Source organism: Malaclemys terrapin, chromosome 5 (assembly GCF_027887155.1).
Source record: "Malaclemys terrapin pileata isolate rMalTer1 chromosome 5, rMalTer1.hap1, whole genome shotgun sequence".
Lineage (NCBI taxonomy): Eukaryota > Metazoa > Chordata > Testudines > Emydidae > Malaclemys > Malaclemys terrapin.
In genome coordinates, this window is record NC_071509.1 from 20,923,459 (window position 1) to 20,941,125 (window position 17,667).

The 17,667-nt window shown below is 46.0% G+C and overlaps 1 protein-coding gene across 5 annotated transcripts in view; it reads left to right on the top strand.

Moving 5' to 3' along the window:
* HTT (huntingtin) overlaps window positions 1–17,667 on the top strand; it is a 209,579-nt gene that overhangs the window by 78,600 nt on the left and 113,312 nt on the right. For 4 of the 5 annotated variants that reach the window (XM_054030679.1, XM_054030683.1, XM_054030680.1 and 1 more), the window contains 3 exons: window positions 11,735–11,855; window positions 12,068–12,213; window positions 16,500–16,651. In XM_054030679.1, the coding sequence (XP_053886654.1) occupies window positions 11,735–11,855; window positions 12,068–12,213; window positions 16,500–16,651 (419 nt within the window). The remainder of the gene's footprint in view (window positions 1–11,734; window positions 11,856–12,067; window positions 12,214–16,499; window positions 16,652–17,667) is intronic. The other variant, XM_054030681.1, reaches the window with a different exon arrangement.

Below are 17,667 nucleotides of genomic sequence, written 5' to 3' on the forward strand. Positions count from 1 at the left end.
GCTGCATTAGTTCTTTCTTCTGTTTAAACTTTAAGTGATAGTTATTTTAATTCTATGCTTATATTATTTCCCCCAACATTCAATTTCAGTGATGAAAGATGTAACCTCATATAATGAAGTGCAAAATGTGCTTTATGAAAGAGCATTTTTTTTTGTTTTTACATGATTATATTAGACTGATTAAAGCATGGTAATATTCTTAAAAGGGTCTATAAAATGAAATTGTGAGTGGTTCTTCATGCGATTTCCCATGGCAATTCCACTGTAGATGTGTGCGCCTCATGCAAAGATGTCAGATTCTCCCCCCCCCCCCCCCCCCCCAGCGGTATCTGTCCGCGTGGCTTGAGTGCCCTCTCCTGTCAAAAGCCACTGTGTGCTGGTATAAATTCTTAGATATTAAGACCAGAAAGGACTCCCAGTGGTGGTTGTCAGAGCGATCTCAGACTTGTTTATTCATTTGCATTTCTCACTCCTCGTAAATAGTGGTTAATTATTGTTAGTTTCTCAAGTGAATTAGTATTAGGTTTCTGTTTTTTGTGCCCTTTGGGATCATTTCTTTTCTCTCAGTACTGGGCTCCCCAGGGTTCAAGTCCTGTGGGACATGTCAAAGCCCATGCCTGGCAGTGATCCTCATCTGAGCTGCCTGAAGTGTTTGGGTGAGGTACAAGTTAGTGACAAGTGTCACATCTGTAAAGGCTTCAGACCACGCTGTAAGGATAGAGTAGTGAGACATAAGTGCTTGCTTATGGAAGCAGTACTTTGACCCTCCAGCTGAGACATTGCGTGGGGAGAGCGCCCCAAATACTTCACCATCAGTACACAGTGCTCCATCATATGTATCTTCAGCTCCGTGGTCCTGATCCTTGGTACTGAAGAAGAGATCCAGACCTTCTTCGGGTTCAGTATCTTGTTCTTCCACATTGGTGTTGAGATGAGATGTGGGCAAGGATTCTAGTAAGCATGTAGCAGAGAGAGCTGCCCCAGGAGCCTTGCCTATTAAGAGGGGTTTGATGCCTCTGGGCCTGTGCCAGGTCCGTTGAGGCTGTCCCCTAAGAAGCATTTGAGGAGCCAACAGTCGATGCTGTTCCCATCTGCCCCAGAGGCATATACAGTCTCTCGGTGTGGGTTTCATCAGCATTGGAAACCATCCAACTGCTTCCTGCACCCACGGCTCAACCCTCACCGCATCGAGAACTCCCCAGTACCACTATCTAGTCCTCTTCTCAAACCAGTTTTATCAAAAGGGAAGCCTCCCTTTCTTCCTTTGGTATCACCATCCCCAGGTTCAGGTTACCTCTTTCTGGTAGAGTCAGCATCAACATCTCCATTAGGCGAAGCTTCTGACTACTCAGACTCAGAAGTGCTGGGACACAGTGCACTTACATTCCTTCAAGATTGTCATGGCCATGAACAATGCAGCAACCCAAACATTGGCCTTTTTCTAAGGGGCAATGGCCTGGAAAAGGATGGGTCCCGGGTCCATACCAGTAGCCACTCTGGGCTCCATGGGGCATCCCTCTTCCAGTCAGGACCTCATCTCAACCATCTCGTCAATTGTGGGGAGTGCATCAGACGTGATGGCACCGGGAACATTGTTCCCCAATATCTGATGTTGAAATGGGTACTGGGCCCCAAGAGCATCTCTCTCCGGTGTCTAGTATTCTGATTGGTCCTGACCAACCAGCCTTCTTGGGTAGCTTCTCCACCACAGATTATGGAGTTACCACCACCTCAGATGCTGGCTGCATCTTTGTCTTCGTCACCAGATGAAGCAGTTGATACAGTGGGAGACTGATCTCCTCCGAAGACCACAGGACCCACTGAAACAAGTGGTTTTCAGTTCTTGGCACTGAAGAATTCTCACAAGTTGGTGGACATTCTAGTATCTGCCACCCTTTCTAAGGTTGATCTGCCAGTCAATGAAGCAGTCATGGAGATGGTCAAGACTCTGTGGTAGACACCCTCTTCCCTGGCTTTTACAGTGAAACGAGCTGACCGGAGGTATTTTGTCCCCCTCTAAACGGTATACACATTTTTTCCATCACCTTCTCCGGGTTCTGTTGTAGTAGGAGCTGCTAATGAGTGGGAAAGGCAGGGTTACCAAGCCTCCACAGCTAAGAGCAAAGGCTCAAAAATACTAGATTAGTTTGGTCATAAACTTTATTCCCCAATTCCTTTATTGCAGCTTGGGATTGCAAACCAGCAGGCACTTTTGAGTCGATAAGATTACATACTCTGGTAGAACATTGCTAAATTCAAGGACAAATTACCAGAGGATTTCAAGCAAGAGTTCTCAGTGATGGAGGAAAAGGGTTAACTAGTTGCTAAGACTGCCCTCCAGGACAGTCAGGATAGTGAAGATTGGGCCATGCCAGGAGAAGGTGGTCATGGTTACAGTCCTCTGGATTACCCACAGAAGACAGCAGACCATACAGGACAGTCTGTTTTGAAGGCCTTACCCTGTTCTCTGAGAGAAATGACAGGCTCCAAAATCTTTAAGATTCTATAGCAACAATTAAGTCCCTTGGAATAAACCACTCCAGTGACTAAAAGAAAGTATTTTCATCAACAACTCTTTCGACACCATAGCTTTGGTGTCCCCAACATATGCCTAGGAAAAAGGGAAGGAGCTATAAAAGGTGCCCTCCTCTTCAGTGTCAGTGAGCTCATCGCATCCAGCTACCTCTTATAGGCAGACGTTTTGATGGGGTTGTTGAGGACTGTATATCTCCTCACTTCGGTCTGTTCTACCTTTTTTGTTTACCAATTTTTTTGTCCTGATTCCTAAGTGCCTAGGCCCACACAACATCAGAGCAGAGGGTCTTAAGCACAGTGGAACAGGTGTGTGCCATACAATGTACTTCAAACCTTGCCCGTCTCTCTTCATGAACCACTCTCATAAGACTGCCCCTCAGCAGGAGGTCCAATCTCTTCTCCAGATAGGGACCAGAGAGGAAGTACGGTTGGACCTCAGGAGAAAAGGCTTCTATTCCTGTTACTTGATCCCTAAGACAAAAGGTCTCAGGCCCATATTAGATCTAAGAGAGTTGAACAAATTCCTGAAGAAAGTAAAACTTCACACGATTACCCTAGGTCACTTCCCTGGGACCAGGAGACTGGGACGAGTAGTGCCGAGTTCCGCTTGTACACTGCAGCCCAGTACAGCTGGGGCTGGATAATTTTAGCCGAGACAGCCTGGATTTGAGCCAACAGGTTAGTGTAAGGGAGAGCCAGAGCCGGGGGAAGAAGGCATTCTCCTGACCTGAGCTCGGTGCTGCAGGGAGCCAAGAAAGTAGATTTAAAACCAAAAATCAGCTAGCTGGTCCCCTTCCCAATTCCCCAGCTTCCAGGGTTTGATTTCTGAAAACAGCTGGGCAGCTAACCCCAGGCCAAGCCTGGAGAAGGAGTAAACGGGAGCTGAAATCAAGCTAGCTCCACCTTTGATCCTGTAGTTAGGGCTTCATCCCTGGCGGCATGGTGCCCCGTCCCCATTGGGCACATGGCCCTGCCTCATCCCACCCCACCTTTTATTCATGCAGCTCTCCTCGCCGGCTAACCTCCCTCCCCCACCTGCCCACTTCGTTAGCCATCTTTCCCTGCACCATAGGGTGCGCTACCTATGACGGAGCATTGAGAGAGAACACATTTGGGCAAAAAGAAATCCTGGCTAATGTGCTGCTCTCTCCAAAGTGCCCCTTTAGCGAAGTATCTTACTAGCTTCCACAAATTTCTTTTCCTCGCCTGCAGATTATGGTGATCACAGCCCAAGAAGCCCTGGAATGTGATTCCTTCCGAGGACATGCTCAGTTGAGATATAATTACATTGACTTAGTGTGCAAAAGAACATAGTAAGAAGAGCATGGAATGAATTTTATTAACATTATTGAGCTGCTTGTGAATGATTTTGTGACTATACTCACCTAGGTGCATACACATATATATAATTCTCTGGAAATTTTGTTTAGTGACACTTCAGACTCCTTTTGAGTGCTTAAACAGCTACATTTCGCAACTTTTCAGGGTTTGTCTAGTGACTTCATTCTATATGGAGTTGGCAACACTGGTCCCAACCATCAAAAGTTTCTCAGGTTCGTGGTGAATAGTTGACACTATCAGTTCACAATGCTTCCCTTCAGCCTGGCAGCTGCTCATAGGGTATTCACAAATTGCTTGGTGGTGGTAGCAAATCTTCTTTGAAAATTACGTATCTGTCTTCCCCGTTCCTGGTTGTGTCCAGGATATCCACCCCTTTATCCGTATTCAATGCTCTGGGGCTCCTAGTGAATCAAGAAAAATCAATATTGAAACCTGTATAGACAATAGAATTCATTGGAACAGTCCTTATCTCTACGGAGGCCAGAGCTTTTCTACCACAAAACAAGTTCGAAACCATTTGAAACCTAGTATTTCAAATGAAAGCTTGTCCGCTCACAACAGCACTCAAGTGTCTCAGGCTGTTGGGTTACATGGAAGCATGTACTTATGTAGTACAACATGCCAGACTGCAGTTCAGGAAGCTGCAAGCATGGCTAACATAAGTATATGCCCTGAGTTGTCACCATTTGGACAAGTGGTACGAGTGCCAGAGCTAGTCCTGTTGTCTCTAGACTGGTGGATAGATCCTTTAAAAGTGTTCATGGGCATTCCCTTCCTTCTCACACTACCAGTACTCACTCTAGTCATGGACACATCATCTTTAGGTTGGGGAGCTCACATTGGGTCATCTCAAGACCTAGAAACTCGCATAAATGTGAGGGAGTTAAGAGTAGTAAGTCCGCCTGCTCAACCTTCCTTCCCCACAGAGTGGGGGAAAAATCTTAGGGTTAAGGGCAATCTAGTTTCCTCTATCATTTACACCATCGTCTGTCAGTCCAGAGATTATGCCAGTTTTGGATGGTTGGTCCTGCAGTCATTTTTCAGATAGACTCCGAATCCATCTCCTCCGCCGTTTGCTTATGAGTCACCTACAGTGGAATTCTGATGTGGAATCACTCAAAGAAGAAACAACTGTTACCTACCTTTGCGTACTGTTGTTCTTCGAGATGTTGCTCATGTCCATTCCACAACCTGCCCACCTTCGCTTCTGAGTTGGAGTCACAATGGAAGTGAGAGGGATGGGGGCAGCTCCCCCTCTTAGACTACCGCACAGGGATGAATGGTGGCATTGGGGGCTCAAGTCACCGTGATGGGTACTGCTGAGGGGGGGAAAAAATCTCTGACATCTGTGCATGAGGCGTACACACACCTGCGGTGAAATGGACATGTGCAGCACATCTTGAAGAACAATAGTTGCAGAAAGGTAAATAACTGTTTTTCCATATTCTTGATGCCTAGATCAGGAAATCAGTCTGGAAATTCTGTCATCACTACCAGTAATAAATATTCTGGAGTTGGAACATAGGCCATCAGTAAGATGTCAGCTAGGCAGAAAGAAATCCAGTTTGTGCTCTCATAGCTATGAGCATTCAAAAATCAATCAGTCAACTAAACATTTGTTGGTGAAGTAGGAAACGGCTCTTACTTGACATGTCTGCGTTCACATTGTCTTTCACTTAAGGTGCTGTATTTTACATGGTCATTTTTATGGTCTTACATACACTTTAAAATACATACTGGTGTAAAAATGTAAATCCATTTTGTACATTTCCAAGGATGGGAGAAACAGCATTCATTACATGATTCAATATTAGTTAAAATATTTTATTAGAACCCCAAACTCTCCCTTTATAAAACATGAGCATCAGAATGACTTAGAAGGAATTATTCTATTTAAGGTTTTTAATTTTTAATTTGATAGTGTGTGTCCCATCACTCTTCCTTACTGTCAACTATATTCTTAATAATACACACCTTTCCAGTTTCTCTTGAGTCTGGAGACAGGCTGAGCCATATAGTTATAAGGGCCTGCTGCGTGGATCAAGTTGCAGGATTCAGGCCTTAGATTGTAAGCTCTTCGGGGCAGGGACTTGATTATCTTATTTGTAAAATGTCATGTGCTCACAGTGCTACAGAAACAATAAAGCTAAAACAAATTAAGAAATAGTACAAAATACAGACTGCAAAGCTCTAATAGCCTTTTCATTTAATACTACAAGGAAGCAATGTCATTACTTTGGGTATGTCTACACTACGAAATTAGGTCGAATTTATAGAAGCCGGTTTTATAGAAATCTGTTTTATACAGTCGATTGTGTGTGTTCCCACATAAATTGCTCTAAGTGCATTAAGTTGGCAGACCGCGTCCACAGTACCGAGGCTAGCGTCGACTTCCAGAGTGTTGCACTGTGGGTAGCTATCCCGCAGTCTCAACTGCCCATTGGAATTCTGGGTTGAGATCCCAATGCCTGATGATGCAAAAACAGTGTTGCGGGGGGTTCTGGGTACATGTTGTCAGGCCCCTCCCCCTCCGTCAGAGCAACGGCAGACAATCGATTCGCGCCTTTTTACCTGGGTTACCTATGCAGACAACATACCACGGCAAGCATGGAGCCCGCTCAACTCAGCTCACCGTGGCCATATGTCATCTGGGTGCCGGCAGACATGGTAATGCATTGCTACACAGCAGCAGCTAATTGCCTTTTGGCAGTAGACGGTGCAGTATGACTGGTAGCCATCATCGGCTATCTGGGTGCTGGCAGATGTGGGGCTGCATTGCTATACAGCAGCAGCTCCTTGCCTTTTGGCAGTAGATGGTGTATTACGACTGGTATCCATTGTCGTCGTATTCCTCAGTGAGTTCGGTCAGAGGCACCTGGACAGACATGTTTTGTCTCCTGCAGACTCAGTCCTGCCGGAACTCCTATTAAACCGTCTTGACGATGATGGCTAGCAGTCATAATACAGCATCTTCTGCCAAGCACCTAGAAGATGCCGGTGGCTATCAGTCATGCTGCACTGTCTGCTGCCAGCTTAAGATGTAAAAATAGATGGACCAGATTTGTTCTGTATTCATTTGCTTCCCCCTCCCTCCGTGAAATCAACAGCCTGCTAAACCCAGGGTTTTGAGTTCAATCTTTGGGGGGGCCATTCTGTGTGACAGTTGTTTGTGTTTCTCCCTCGTGCACAGCCACCTTTGTTGATTTAATTCCCTGTATCTGTAAGCCATGTCGTCACTCGCTCCTCCCTCCTTCAGACAATAGTTTCGCGCCTTTTTTCAGCCCAGACGCCATAGCACTGGATCATGGAGCCCGCTCAGATCACCATGGGAATTATGAGCACTATGAACACCACGCGCATTGTGCTGGAGTATATGCAAAGCCAGAGCATGCCAAAGCAAAACCAGGCGAGGAGGCGATTGCAGCGATTGCAGCGCGGCGACGAGAGTGATGAGGAAATTGACATGGACATAGACCTCTCATAAAGTACAGGCCCCAGCAATGTGCAAATCATGGTGTTACTGGGGCAGGTTCATGGAGTGGAACGCCGATTCTGGGCCCGGGAAACAAGCACAGACTGGTGGGACCGCATCATGCTGCAGGTGTGGGACGATTCCCAGTGGCTGTGAAACTTTCGCATGCGTAAGGGCACTTTCATGGAACTTTGACTTGCTTTCCCCTGCCCTGAAGCGCCAGAATACCAGGATGAGAGCAGCCCTCACAGTTGAGAAGCGAGTGGCGATAGCCCTGTGGAAGCTTGCAATGCCAGACAGCTACCGGTCAGTCGGGAATCAATTTGGAGTGGGCAAATCTACTGTGGGGGCTGCTGTGATCCAAGTAGCCAACGCAATCAAAGACCTGCTGATATCAAGGGTAGTGACTCTGGGAAACGTGCAGGTCATAGTGGATGGTTTTGCTGCAATGGGATTCCCAAATTGTGGTGGGGCGATAGACGGAACCCATATCCCTATCTTGTCACCAGAGCACCAAGCCACCGAGTACATAAACTGCAAGGGGTACTTTTCAATGCTGCTGCAAGCCCTGGTGGATCACAAGGGACGTTTCACTAACATCAATGTGGGATGGCCGGGAAAGGTACATGATGCTCGCGTCTTCAGGAACTCTGGTCTGTTTTGAAAGCTGGAGGAAGGGACTTTCTTCCTGGACCAGAAAATAACTGTTGGGGATGTTGAAATGCCTCTCGTGATCCTTGGGGACCCAGCCTACCCCTTAATGCCATGGCTCATGAAGCCGTACACAGGCAGCCTGGACAAGAGTCAGGACCTGTTCAACTTTTGGCTGAGCAAGTGCCGAATGGTGGTGGAATGTGCATTTGGACGTTTAAAAGCGCGCTGGCGCAGCTTACTGACTCGCTCAGACCTCAGCGAAAAGAATATCCCCATGGTTATTGCTGCTTGCTGTGTGCTCCACAATATCTATGAGAGTAAGGGGGAGACATTTATGGCGGGGTGGGAGGTTGAGGCAACTCGCCTGGCCGCTGATTATGCGCAGCCAGACACCAGGGCGGTTAGAGGAGCACAGCAGGGTGCGGTGCGCATCAGAGAAGCTTTGAAAACGAGTTTTGTGACTGGCCAGGCTACGGTGTGAAACTTCTGTTTGTTTCTCCTTGATGAACCCTCCGCCCCTCCCACCTCCGGTTCACTGTACTTCCCTGTAAACTAACCACCCTCCCCTCCCCACTTCGAGCACCGCTTGCAGAGGCAATAATGTCATTGTTACTTCACATTCATGCATTCTTTATTAATTCATCACACAATTAGGGGGATAACTGCCAAGGTACCCCGGGAGGGGTGTGGGAGGAGGGAAGGAAAAGGACACACTGCAGTTTAAAACTTTAAAACTTTAACACTTATTGAAGGCCAGCCTTCTGATGCTTGGGCAATCATCTGGGATGGAGTGACTGAGTGGCCGGAGGCCCCCCAACCGCGTTCTTGGGCGTCTGGGTGAGGAGGCTATGGAACTTGGGGAGGAGGGCTGTTGGTTACACCGGGGCTGTAGCGGCGGTCTCTGCTCCTGCTGCCTTTCCTGCAGCTCAGCCGTACGCTGGAGCATATCAGTTGCATCAACTCTTGCCTTCTGTCAGCAAGCTGACGCCACTTATCCTCTTCAGCCCGCCACCTGTCCTATCGTTCATATTGTGCTTTTTTGCACTCTGACATTGACTGCCTCCACGCATTCTGCTGTGCTTTGTCAGCGTGGGAGGACATCTGGAGCTCTGAGAACATATCATCCCGAGTCCGCCGTTTTCTCCTTCTAATCTTCACTAGCCTCTGTGAAGGAGAAACATTTGCAGCTGGTGGAGGAGAAAGGAGAGGTGGTTAAAAAAAACACACTTTAGAGACCAATGGGTACACTCTTTCACGTTAAAGTTTGCTGTTCACATTACACAGCACATGTGCTTTCGTTACAAGGTCGCATTTTTCCTCTTATATTGAGGGCCTGCCGGTTTGGTGTGAGAGATCACTCACGCAGTGCCAAGCAACAGATTTCGGCTTGCAGGCAGCCATGGTAAGCCACAGTCTTTTTTTGGCTTTTTTAACCTTCTTAACATGTGGGAATGGTTTCAAACAGTAGCGCCCTCATTTCCCATACCAAGCATCTGTTGGGTTGGCCATTTAAAATGGGTTTGCAATGTAAAAGGAGGGGCTGCGGTTTCCGGATTAACATGCAGCACAAACCCAACTACCCCCCCCCCCCCCACACACACACACAATTCTCTGGGATGAGCACTTCACCCTTCCCCCCCACCGCGTGGCTAACAGCAGGGAACATTTCTGTTCAGCTGAGCAGGAACAGGCACCTCTGAATGCCCCCTTAATAAAATCACCCCATTTCAACCAGGTGACCGTGAATGATATCACTCTCCTGAGGATAACAAAGCGAGATAAGGAATGGATGTTGTCTGCATGCCAGCAAACACCGGGACCATACGCTGCTATGCTTTGTTATGCAATGATTCCAAACTATGTGCTACTGGCTTGGCGTGGTAAAGTGTCCTACCATGGCAGACGGGATAAGGCAGCCCTCCCCAGAAACCTTTTGCAAAGGCTTTGGGAGTACATGAAGGAGAGCTTTCTGGAGATGTCCCTGGAGGATTTCCACTCCATCCCCATGCACGTTAGCAGACTTTTCCAGTAGCTGTACTGGCCGCGATTGCCAGGGCAAATTAATCGTTAAACACACTTGCTTTTAAACCATGTGTAATATTTACAAAGGTACACTCACCAGAGGTCCCTTGTGTGCCCTCAGGGTCTGGGAGCATGCTTTGGGTGAGTTCGGGGGTTACTGGTTCCAGGTCCAGGATGATAAACATATCCTGGCTGTTGGGGAAACCGGTTTCTCCGCTTCCTTGCTGTGAGCTATCTTCATTGTTTTCATCATCATCTTCCTTGTACCCCGAACCCGCTTCCCTGTTGCGTGATTCTCCATTGATGGAGTCAATGCACACGGTTGGGGTAGTGGTGGCTGCACCCCCTAGCATGGCATGCAGCTCCGTGTAGAAGCGGCATGTTTGCGGCTCTGCCCCAGACTTTCCGTTTGCCTCTCTGGCTTTGTGGTAGGCTTGCCTTAGCTCCTTAATTTTCAAGCGGCACTGCTGTGCGTCCCTGTTATGGCCTCTGTCGTTCATGGCCTTTGAGACTTTTTCTAATATTTTGCCATTTCGTTTACTGCTACGGAGTTCAGCTAGCACTGATTCGTCTCCCCATATGGCGAGCAGATCCCGTACCTCCCGTTCTGTCCATGCTGGAGCTCTTTTGCGATCCTGGGACTCCATCACGGTTACCTGTGCTGATGAGCTCTGCGTGGTCACCTGTGCTCTCCACACTGGGCAAACAGGAAATGAAATTCAAATGTTCGCGTGGCTTTTCCTGTCTACCTGGTCAGTGCATCTGAGTTGAGAGTGCTGTCCAGAGCGGTCACAATGAAGCACCATGGGATAGCTCCCGGAGGCCAGTAACGTCGAATTCCGTCCACGCTACCCCAAATCCGACCCGCAAAGGCCGATTTTAGCACTAATCCCCTCGTCGGAGGTGGAGTAAAGAAACCGGTTTAAGGGGCCCTTTAAGTTGAAAAAAAGGGCTTTGTTGTGTGGATGTATCCAGGCTTAATTCTATTTAACGCTGCTAAATTCAACCTAAACTCGTAGTGTAGACCAGGCCTTTGTGGTCTGAAACAGTTAGATATGTTTAAGCAGAAACTAAGAGCCAGTGCTAGAAGAGTGATAACTGAGGTCTGGTCTATACTACCCGCCTGAATTGGCGGGTAGAAATAGACCTCTCGGGGATCGATTTATCCCCGAATCGGCGCTCTAACTCCACCAGCGGAGGTGGTAGTAAGCGCCGCCGACAAAAAGCGGCAGAAGTTGATTTTGCTGCCGTCCTCACAACGGAGTAAGTCGGCTGCAATACGTCGAATTCAGCTACGCTATTCACGTAGCTGAATTTGCGTATCTTAAATCGACTCCCCGCTGTAGTGTAGATGTACCCTTACAAAGAGCTTAGTTAGGTATTGGAAAATCAGTCTGTTGCTATGCACTGGCAGTGCGATGAGATGAGCAATTTAAAAAAAAAACAAAACCTGCTTTAGTCGCTCCAGCAGTAATACCATAAGAGCTTGCAGCTTAAAATGTAATTCTACAAAGATAGTTAATTGGGATTTAGAATGCGAGTACGATTATGTGTTGCATTTCATTGTTACGTCTTGTTTAATATCTGGTGGACATTTTGTGAAATTTATCTCCTTAACCATCATTCACGTTTAATTTTAACTATTTTTAACAAGATACTGTTTGACTTTTTTATACTCATGTTTTAATTAGTTAATTATGCTTGATTCAGAACATACAGGGGTTACAACATGGTGCAAAGTCCAACAGATGTCACTATGGAAAACAACCTTTCTAGGGTTATCTCAGCCGTTTCCCAGGCATTGACAACATCAACTACAAGAGCACTTACGGTGAGTATTTTTATAATCTATAAATAACATAAATAATTTTAATATTTTTTTATTCTATCTATAAAAAAAAAATTCAGTACTTTCTTGCTGTATGCATGTGCCCCAAGTGTCATATAGCAGGTAATGAAAAAATGTTAATGATGGAAATACAATGTATTGTGCTCCTACTCCCTATACTGTTAACATTGTACCATATTGCTTAATTTTTTCAGTTTGGCTGCTGTGAAGCTTTGTGTCTTCTCTCCACAACGTTTCCAGTCTGCACATGGACTGTAGGATGGCACTGTGGGTATGTTTCTTCATCCAGTATACAAGCTTCTAGAATTCATGTTTACAAAAACAGAGGACACTCATTCAGGTATCAGAAGCCCTGCTTTAATTATTTGCTGTTAAGCCTCACTTAGCAGTTGTTTAAATATTTCATACAGACAGGTTTTAACATATTAGGCTCATAACAGGCAGGCATTGAACCAAATAACAGCACTTTCCACAATCTTAAATAATACAGTCCAAATTCTGTGGTATTGGTTGTAACTGTTAGAAAAAAATCAGTGTTTGTTTGTCAAATGTCTGTGTTGTAGGTGTTTGGCAATGGAAAGTAGTGTATAGCTGTTTGTATAAAGGGGACTGGCAGACGCTTTCCAGTTGCTTTTACCGGGAAGTCTGAGAAATGGAAAGCACTAGTTGAAGTGCATACTTCCACTTATGTGATTAAAGTGATTTCGAAAGCCCTAAGATACTGCCTGTCTTCCAAAGAGATCTGTTACTTAAAGTAACTGTAGCCTTTTTAATATTAGGGTTTGATCCTGTGTGTATTGCTGCATGTCCACTAAAATCAGTTACTGCACAGGTGTAAATATTGTAGCTGATTTCACATGTTGTGTGGCTGTGCATCTGCTTGGTTTGTGGGATTTTTTTTGTTTTGGTCAAAACTTGTTGTTCCAAGTTTTCTTATTTATTCGTGTGTGTGTGTGTTTCTGCTGCATCTACTATTTTCAGTTAACCGAATATACAGTAATAAACTATCATCTGTCTGCACTTCCCATGCCAACTGTACTGCTTTTGCTGGTGTTGGTGCCCCTCCTCCCTTACATTAGGCTTCTGTTCAAGTCTTTTAAGTAGGGTTACCATATTTTGTGCTTCCAAATGGAGGACACTCCATGGGGCCCCGGCCCCGCCCAAGCCCCCCCGCCCCAACTCCGCCCCCTCCCCAAAGTCTCCGCCCCCTCCCCTGCTCTGAACATTTGATTCGCGGGAAGCCTGAAGCAGGTAAGGGGGAGTGTGGGGGGAGGAGGCACGGCCCAGGCTGGCCACCCGGCGGCTCCAGCCTGGGTCGGCTCGGGCCCTGGGGTGCCGGCCCCGGGCCGACCACCCCCGGCCCGCCCAGCACTGCCGGCCCCCGGCGGCCCGGCGCACCTCCCGGCACCGCGGGCCCGGGCCCAGCTCCCGCAACCGGCTCCCGGCCCCGCTCCCCAGACCCGGACTCCCGACCCCGCAGGCCCGGACCCCTGGCCCGGCACCGCGCCCCCGGCTCCCCGCCCAGCCCGGCCCGGCACCGCAACCCTGGCTCCCGGCCCGGCCTGGCCCCCGGCCCGGCACCGCGCCCCTGGACCCCGGCCCGGCACTGCGCGCCCGGCCCGGCTCCCGGCCCGGCACCATGCCCGCGACCCCGGCCCGGCCCCGCACCGCCGACCCCAGCCGAGCCCTCCCTTCCTCCCGATTTTCCCGGACATGCCCGGCTTTTGGGGATTTCCCCCCGGACGGGGATTTGAGCCCCCAAAAGCCGGACATGTCCAGGAAAATCCGGACGTATGGTAACCCTACTTTTAAGTTCATACGTTTGCTTGGGTGCTGGTTTCTCTCCCTATTTCCACATATACAGAATTAGTCTCTCACATGCTTTCTCATGTTTTCTACTTCAGCGGTTTTTCTCCCTTTCTGGTGACTGAATCGCAAGGGGAATCTGTGCCTTAATTTCATTACTTGTGGTAAAATTACAAAATCTTGTTGCTTCTCTGGTTGCCTGAAGTTGTGTTGTGAAGTATAATCTCTTTAAAGACAAGTGTATCTTTTTTGTTCATCGTCTTGCCCTATCTTTCTATATCAGGCTCAATTTTGCAATACTATTGCAATTAGCAGTCCATCCATTCAGTATACTGTGTGCGACATCTGTGTGCTGAAAGCTTATCTTTTTTGAGCTATAATCTTCTCATTTTACAGGTGAAATAGGTTCAGACCTGATCAATATTTGACTGGCAGGAAGGATGGATAAAAATCTATAGGTTTTTTTTGAAAAATAAAAAAAGATTTTTTTTATTGGATTTTTTAAATTTTGTTTGTTATTTTTTTCTTTTTAAAAATAAACCTGTTTAAAATGAAATCTGAATTTAATACAAAATATGTTAAGGCCTAAACTTGTTATAGTTTAGTTATAAATGTGAAACACATTTATAAGAGAAGTTTATGTACCCAAAGCATTTGTGTACATTTGCTTTGTTTAATAAAAATAAATGTATATGCTGTTTTGTGTCTAATTAAATTAGTTACCATCCTAATGCAGCTTGATGCAAATGAGCCAAACGTTAATTATCTAGTAAATAAGAAATATATCAGTCACCATTTTCTAGAATACTAAAAATATACAGCTAATAAGAATTTGAAAATATTAAGCTATATAATTGCTTCAATAAATGTATATGGTTATAGTATATCTTCCTATGTAGCAAAAAGATTTACCAAATCTAGGGCCAAGGCTTTATTTAGTTGGAAATCAACATGTTTGAATCAACCAACAAGAATGCACCTTTCTTTAGAAAATAACTGAAGTACAAATGGAAATGCTGATTAAAATTGATAATTTAAATTCAGGCTTTCCACTAGGTGAATAAAATCATGATTTTAAATCAATCCCTGTGTTGGGAGATCACAAAGAAAAAGTAGAGTACTGTAGAAAGTGGGGTTGATGATTTAATAAATAACTCATGCCCTTTTCTGAGTCAACACAAAATCAGTGTCTCTTTATGGGGCTCAGTCTTGTTAAAAGTCCCATATGTAGGTCCAAAATGAAGCTGCTTATTCTCATTTTCCAGGCCCTCCGTTGTTTAGCCCCTCGTATTTCTCTCAGCTTTGTCTTCTTTTAGTCTCTCTCATGTTTTCTTTACTCTGCCCATACTGCTTGTCTGATTACTCCCTCCCATTCCTATCTCTGTTGTTTTTCATTCTGTCCATAAATTTGAAATGACCTGTCCACTATACCTCCACTCTTTTCATTAAATTTCTGCTCCACTCCCTTCAGGGTGGCTTGCCAATTTGTGCATATAAAATGTACAAATACCAAGTTCAAATAAAAACCATCCTCAAAAGGCATGCAGTACTCCTACATGATTGCATGGTCATGTTATTGTTTTTTTGGCTTTCTCTTTTCCCAAGCCCTCCAATTGGTTGTTTCCTCTCATTCTTGTATTAATTTAGATTGTGAATTCTGTGGAGTAGAAACTCATTTTGGTAACGTGTTGTGTGCATTGATGGTGGGAGGGGGCTCCAGGCAGGGAGTTGAGGGGGTGAGGGCTCCGGCTGAGGTGTGTGCTCCAGGTTGGAACCAGGGATGAGAGGATTGGGGTGCAGGAGGGGACTTCGGACTGGAGCTGACGGGTTTTGGGTGCAGGAGGGGGCTCTGGATTGGGGCAGGGTATTGGAGTATGGGAGGGGGCTTCGGCTGGGCAGGGGATTGGGGTGTGTTAGGGGGTGAGGGGAGAGGGCTCTGGGTAGCACTTACATCAGTCGGCTCCCGGGAAGCGGTGGCATGTCCTCCCTCCCACTCTTAGACAGAGGCGAGGCCAGGCAGCTCTGCGCGCTGCAGGAGTCTCCCCCGCAGCTCCCATTGGCCGCGGTTCCTGACCAATGGGAGTTGCGCAGCCGGCGCTCAGGGTGGGGGCAGCACATAGAGGCCCCCTAGCCGTCCCTCTGCCTAGGAGCCAGAGGGACATGTTGCCACTTCCTGGGAGCTGTGCGGAGTCTGGTAGGGAGCCTGCCAACTCCACGCCAACCAGACTTTTAACGGCCTGGTCAAAAAACTTTTCCGGTCGAAAACTGGACACCTGGCTACCCCCTAATATTAACTGGTGTTCCTCAATAAGTCTAAAACTAAGACCAACCGTTTCTATGCTGTGTTTGAGCTTAACTTTTGAAACATTTAAATCCACATCCTTTTCCATTGCTATTCTTAGTATGTGCCTATTTCTAAACATCTTTAACAGAGCATCCAAACATACATTATATATTTGCGAACATTTTAATTCTATAGTTCATTATAACAAACCATTGTTTTGTTTTACATCATGCCTTAATATTGAAATATGCAAATTAGCAGTAGGTTCCCTAAGTAGCTGTGATGATCACTGCAGTAGCAAAGCACTCTAGTTCTTCATTGGATGCACAACAGCTTCCATGTTAATCTTTGCTGAAACTTTTTGTGTGTACTTAATTCAAGATACTAAAGGTAGTTCAGCCATACAGATAGATTAATAGTTTCAAATTAATAAGAAATATAATGTTAAAACCATGTACCACACTGTTCTTAGTTTCCATAAGACTGAAAATTTGCCTAGGAAGACATGTATGACAATTTCCTAATGAAACTTTCAGTGCTTCCCAACTGAGTCCTTCGGAGGAATCTCGGAAGAGCTGTACCATTGGAATGGCTGGAATGGTTTTGTCCCTTCTTTCAACGGCCTGGTTTCCACTGGATCTTTCTGCACATCAAGATGCTTTGATTTTGGCTGGAAACTTGCTTGCAGGTAGACAAAAATTGTTGGGTTGTGTTAGTGTGTGCTCAGTGTCATAATCTCCATTATGTAGTCAGAATGCCCCATCTCCATTTCACTCTAAACAATAAAATACTTGCAAGCTTCAGAGCTGAAGAAATGCAGGGCAAAAAAAAAAGGTTGTTCTACCCCCTTTTGGATTATCTTTCAAGTCTAATGGTTTCTCCTTGTTGGGCTGGGCATCTGATGCTAGTGCATGGCAATTATCTGATCTGTGGGCCTTCTCAAATTTTAATAATATTTGTACAATTGGCTTTCCCTATGTATGACCTGATAATATCCTAACCATAATAAGTATCAGAGGGGTAGCCATGTTAGTCTGTATCCACAAAAATAACAAGAAGTCCTGTGGCACCTTAAAGACTAACAGATTTATTTGGGCATAAGGTGTCGTGGGTAAAAAACCCACTTCTTCAGATGCATGGAGTGAAAATTACAGACACAGGCATAAATATACTGGCACATGAAGAGAAGGGAGTTACTTTACAAGTGGAGAGCCAGTGCTGACAAGGCCAATTCAGTCACAGTGGATGTGGTCCATTCCCAAAATTGATACCAAGAGAGGAAAAATTGCTTTTGTAGTGAGCCAGCCTCTCGCAGTCCCTATTCAAGCCCAAATTAATGCTGTTAAGCTTGCAAATGAATTGTAACTCTGCAGTTTCTCTTTGAAGTCTGTTTCTGAAGTTTTTTTGTTGAAGGATGGCTACTTTTAAATCTGTTGTTCACGTCTATCTCCCGGGACATTGTTCTCCTACTGGCTTTTACCATTCCTGATGTCTGATTTGTGTCCATTTATTCTTTTACGTAGAGACTGTCCGGTTTGGCCAATGTACATGGCAGAGGGGCATTGCTGGCACATGATGGCATATATCACATTGGTAGATGTGCAGGTGAATGAGTCCCTGATGGTGTGGCTGATGTGGTTGGGTCCTGTGATGGTGTCGCTAGAGTAGACATAGGGACAGAGTAGGCAACAGGGTTTGTTACAG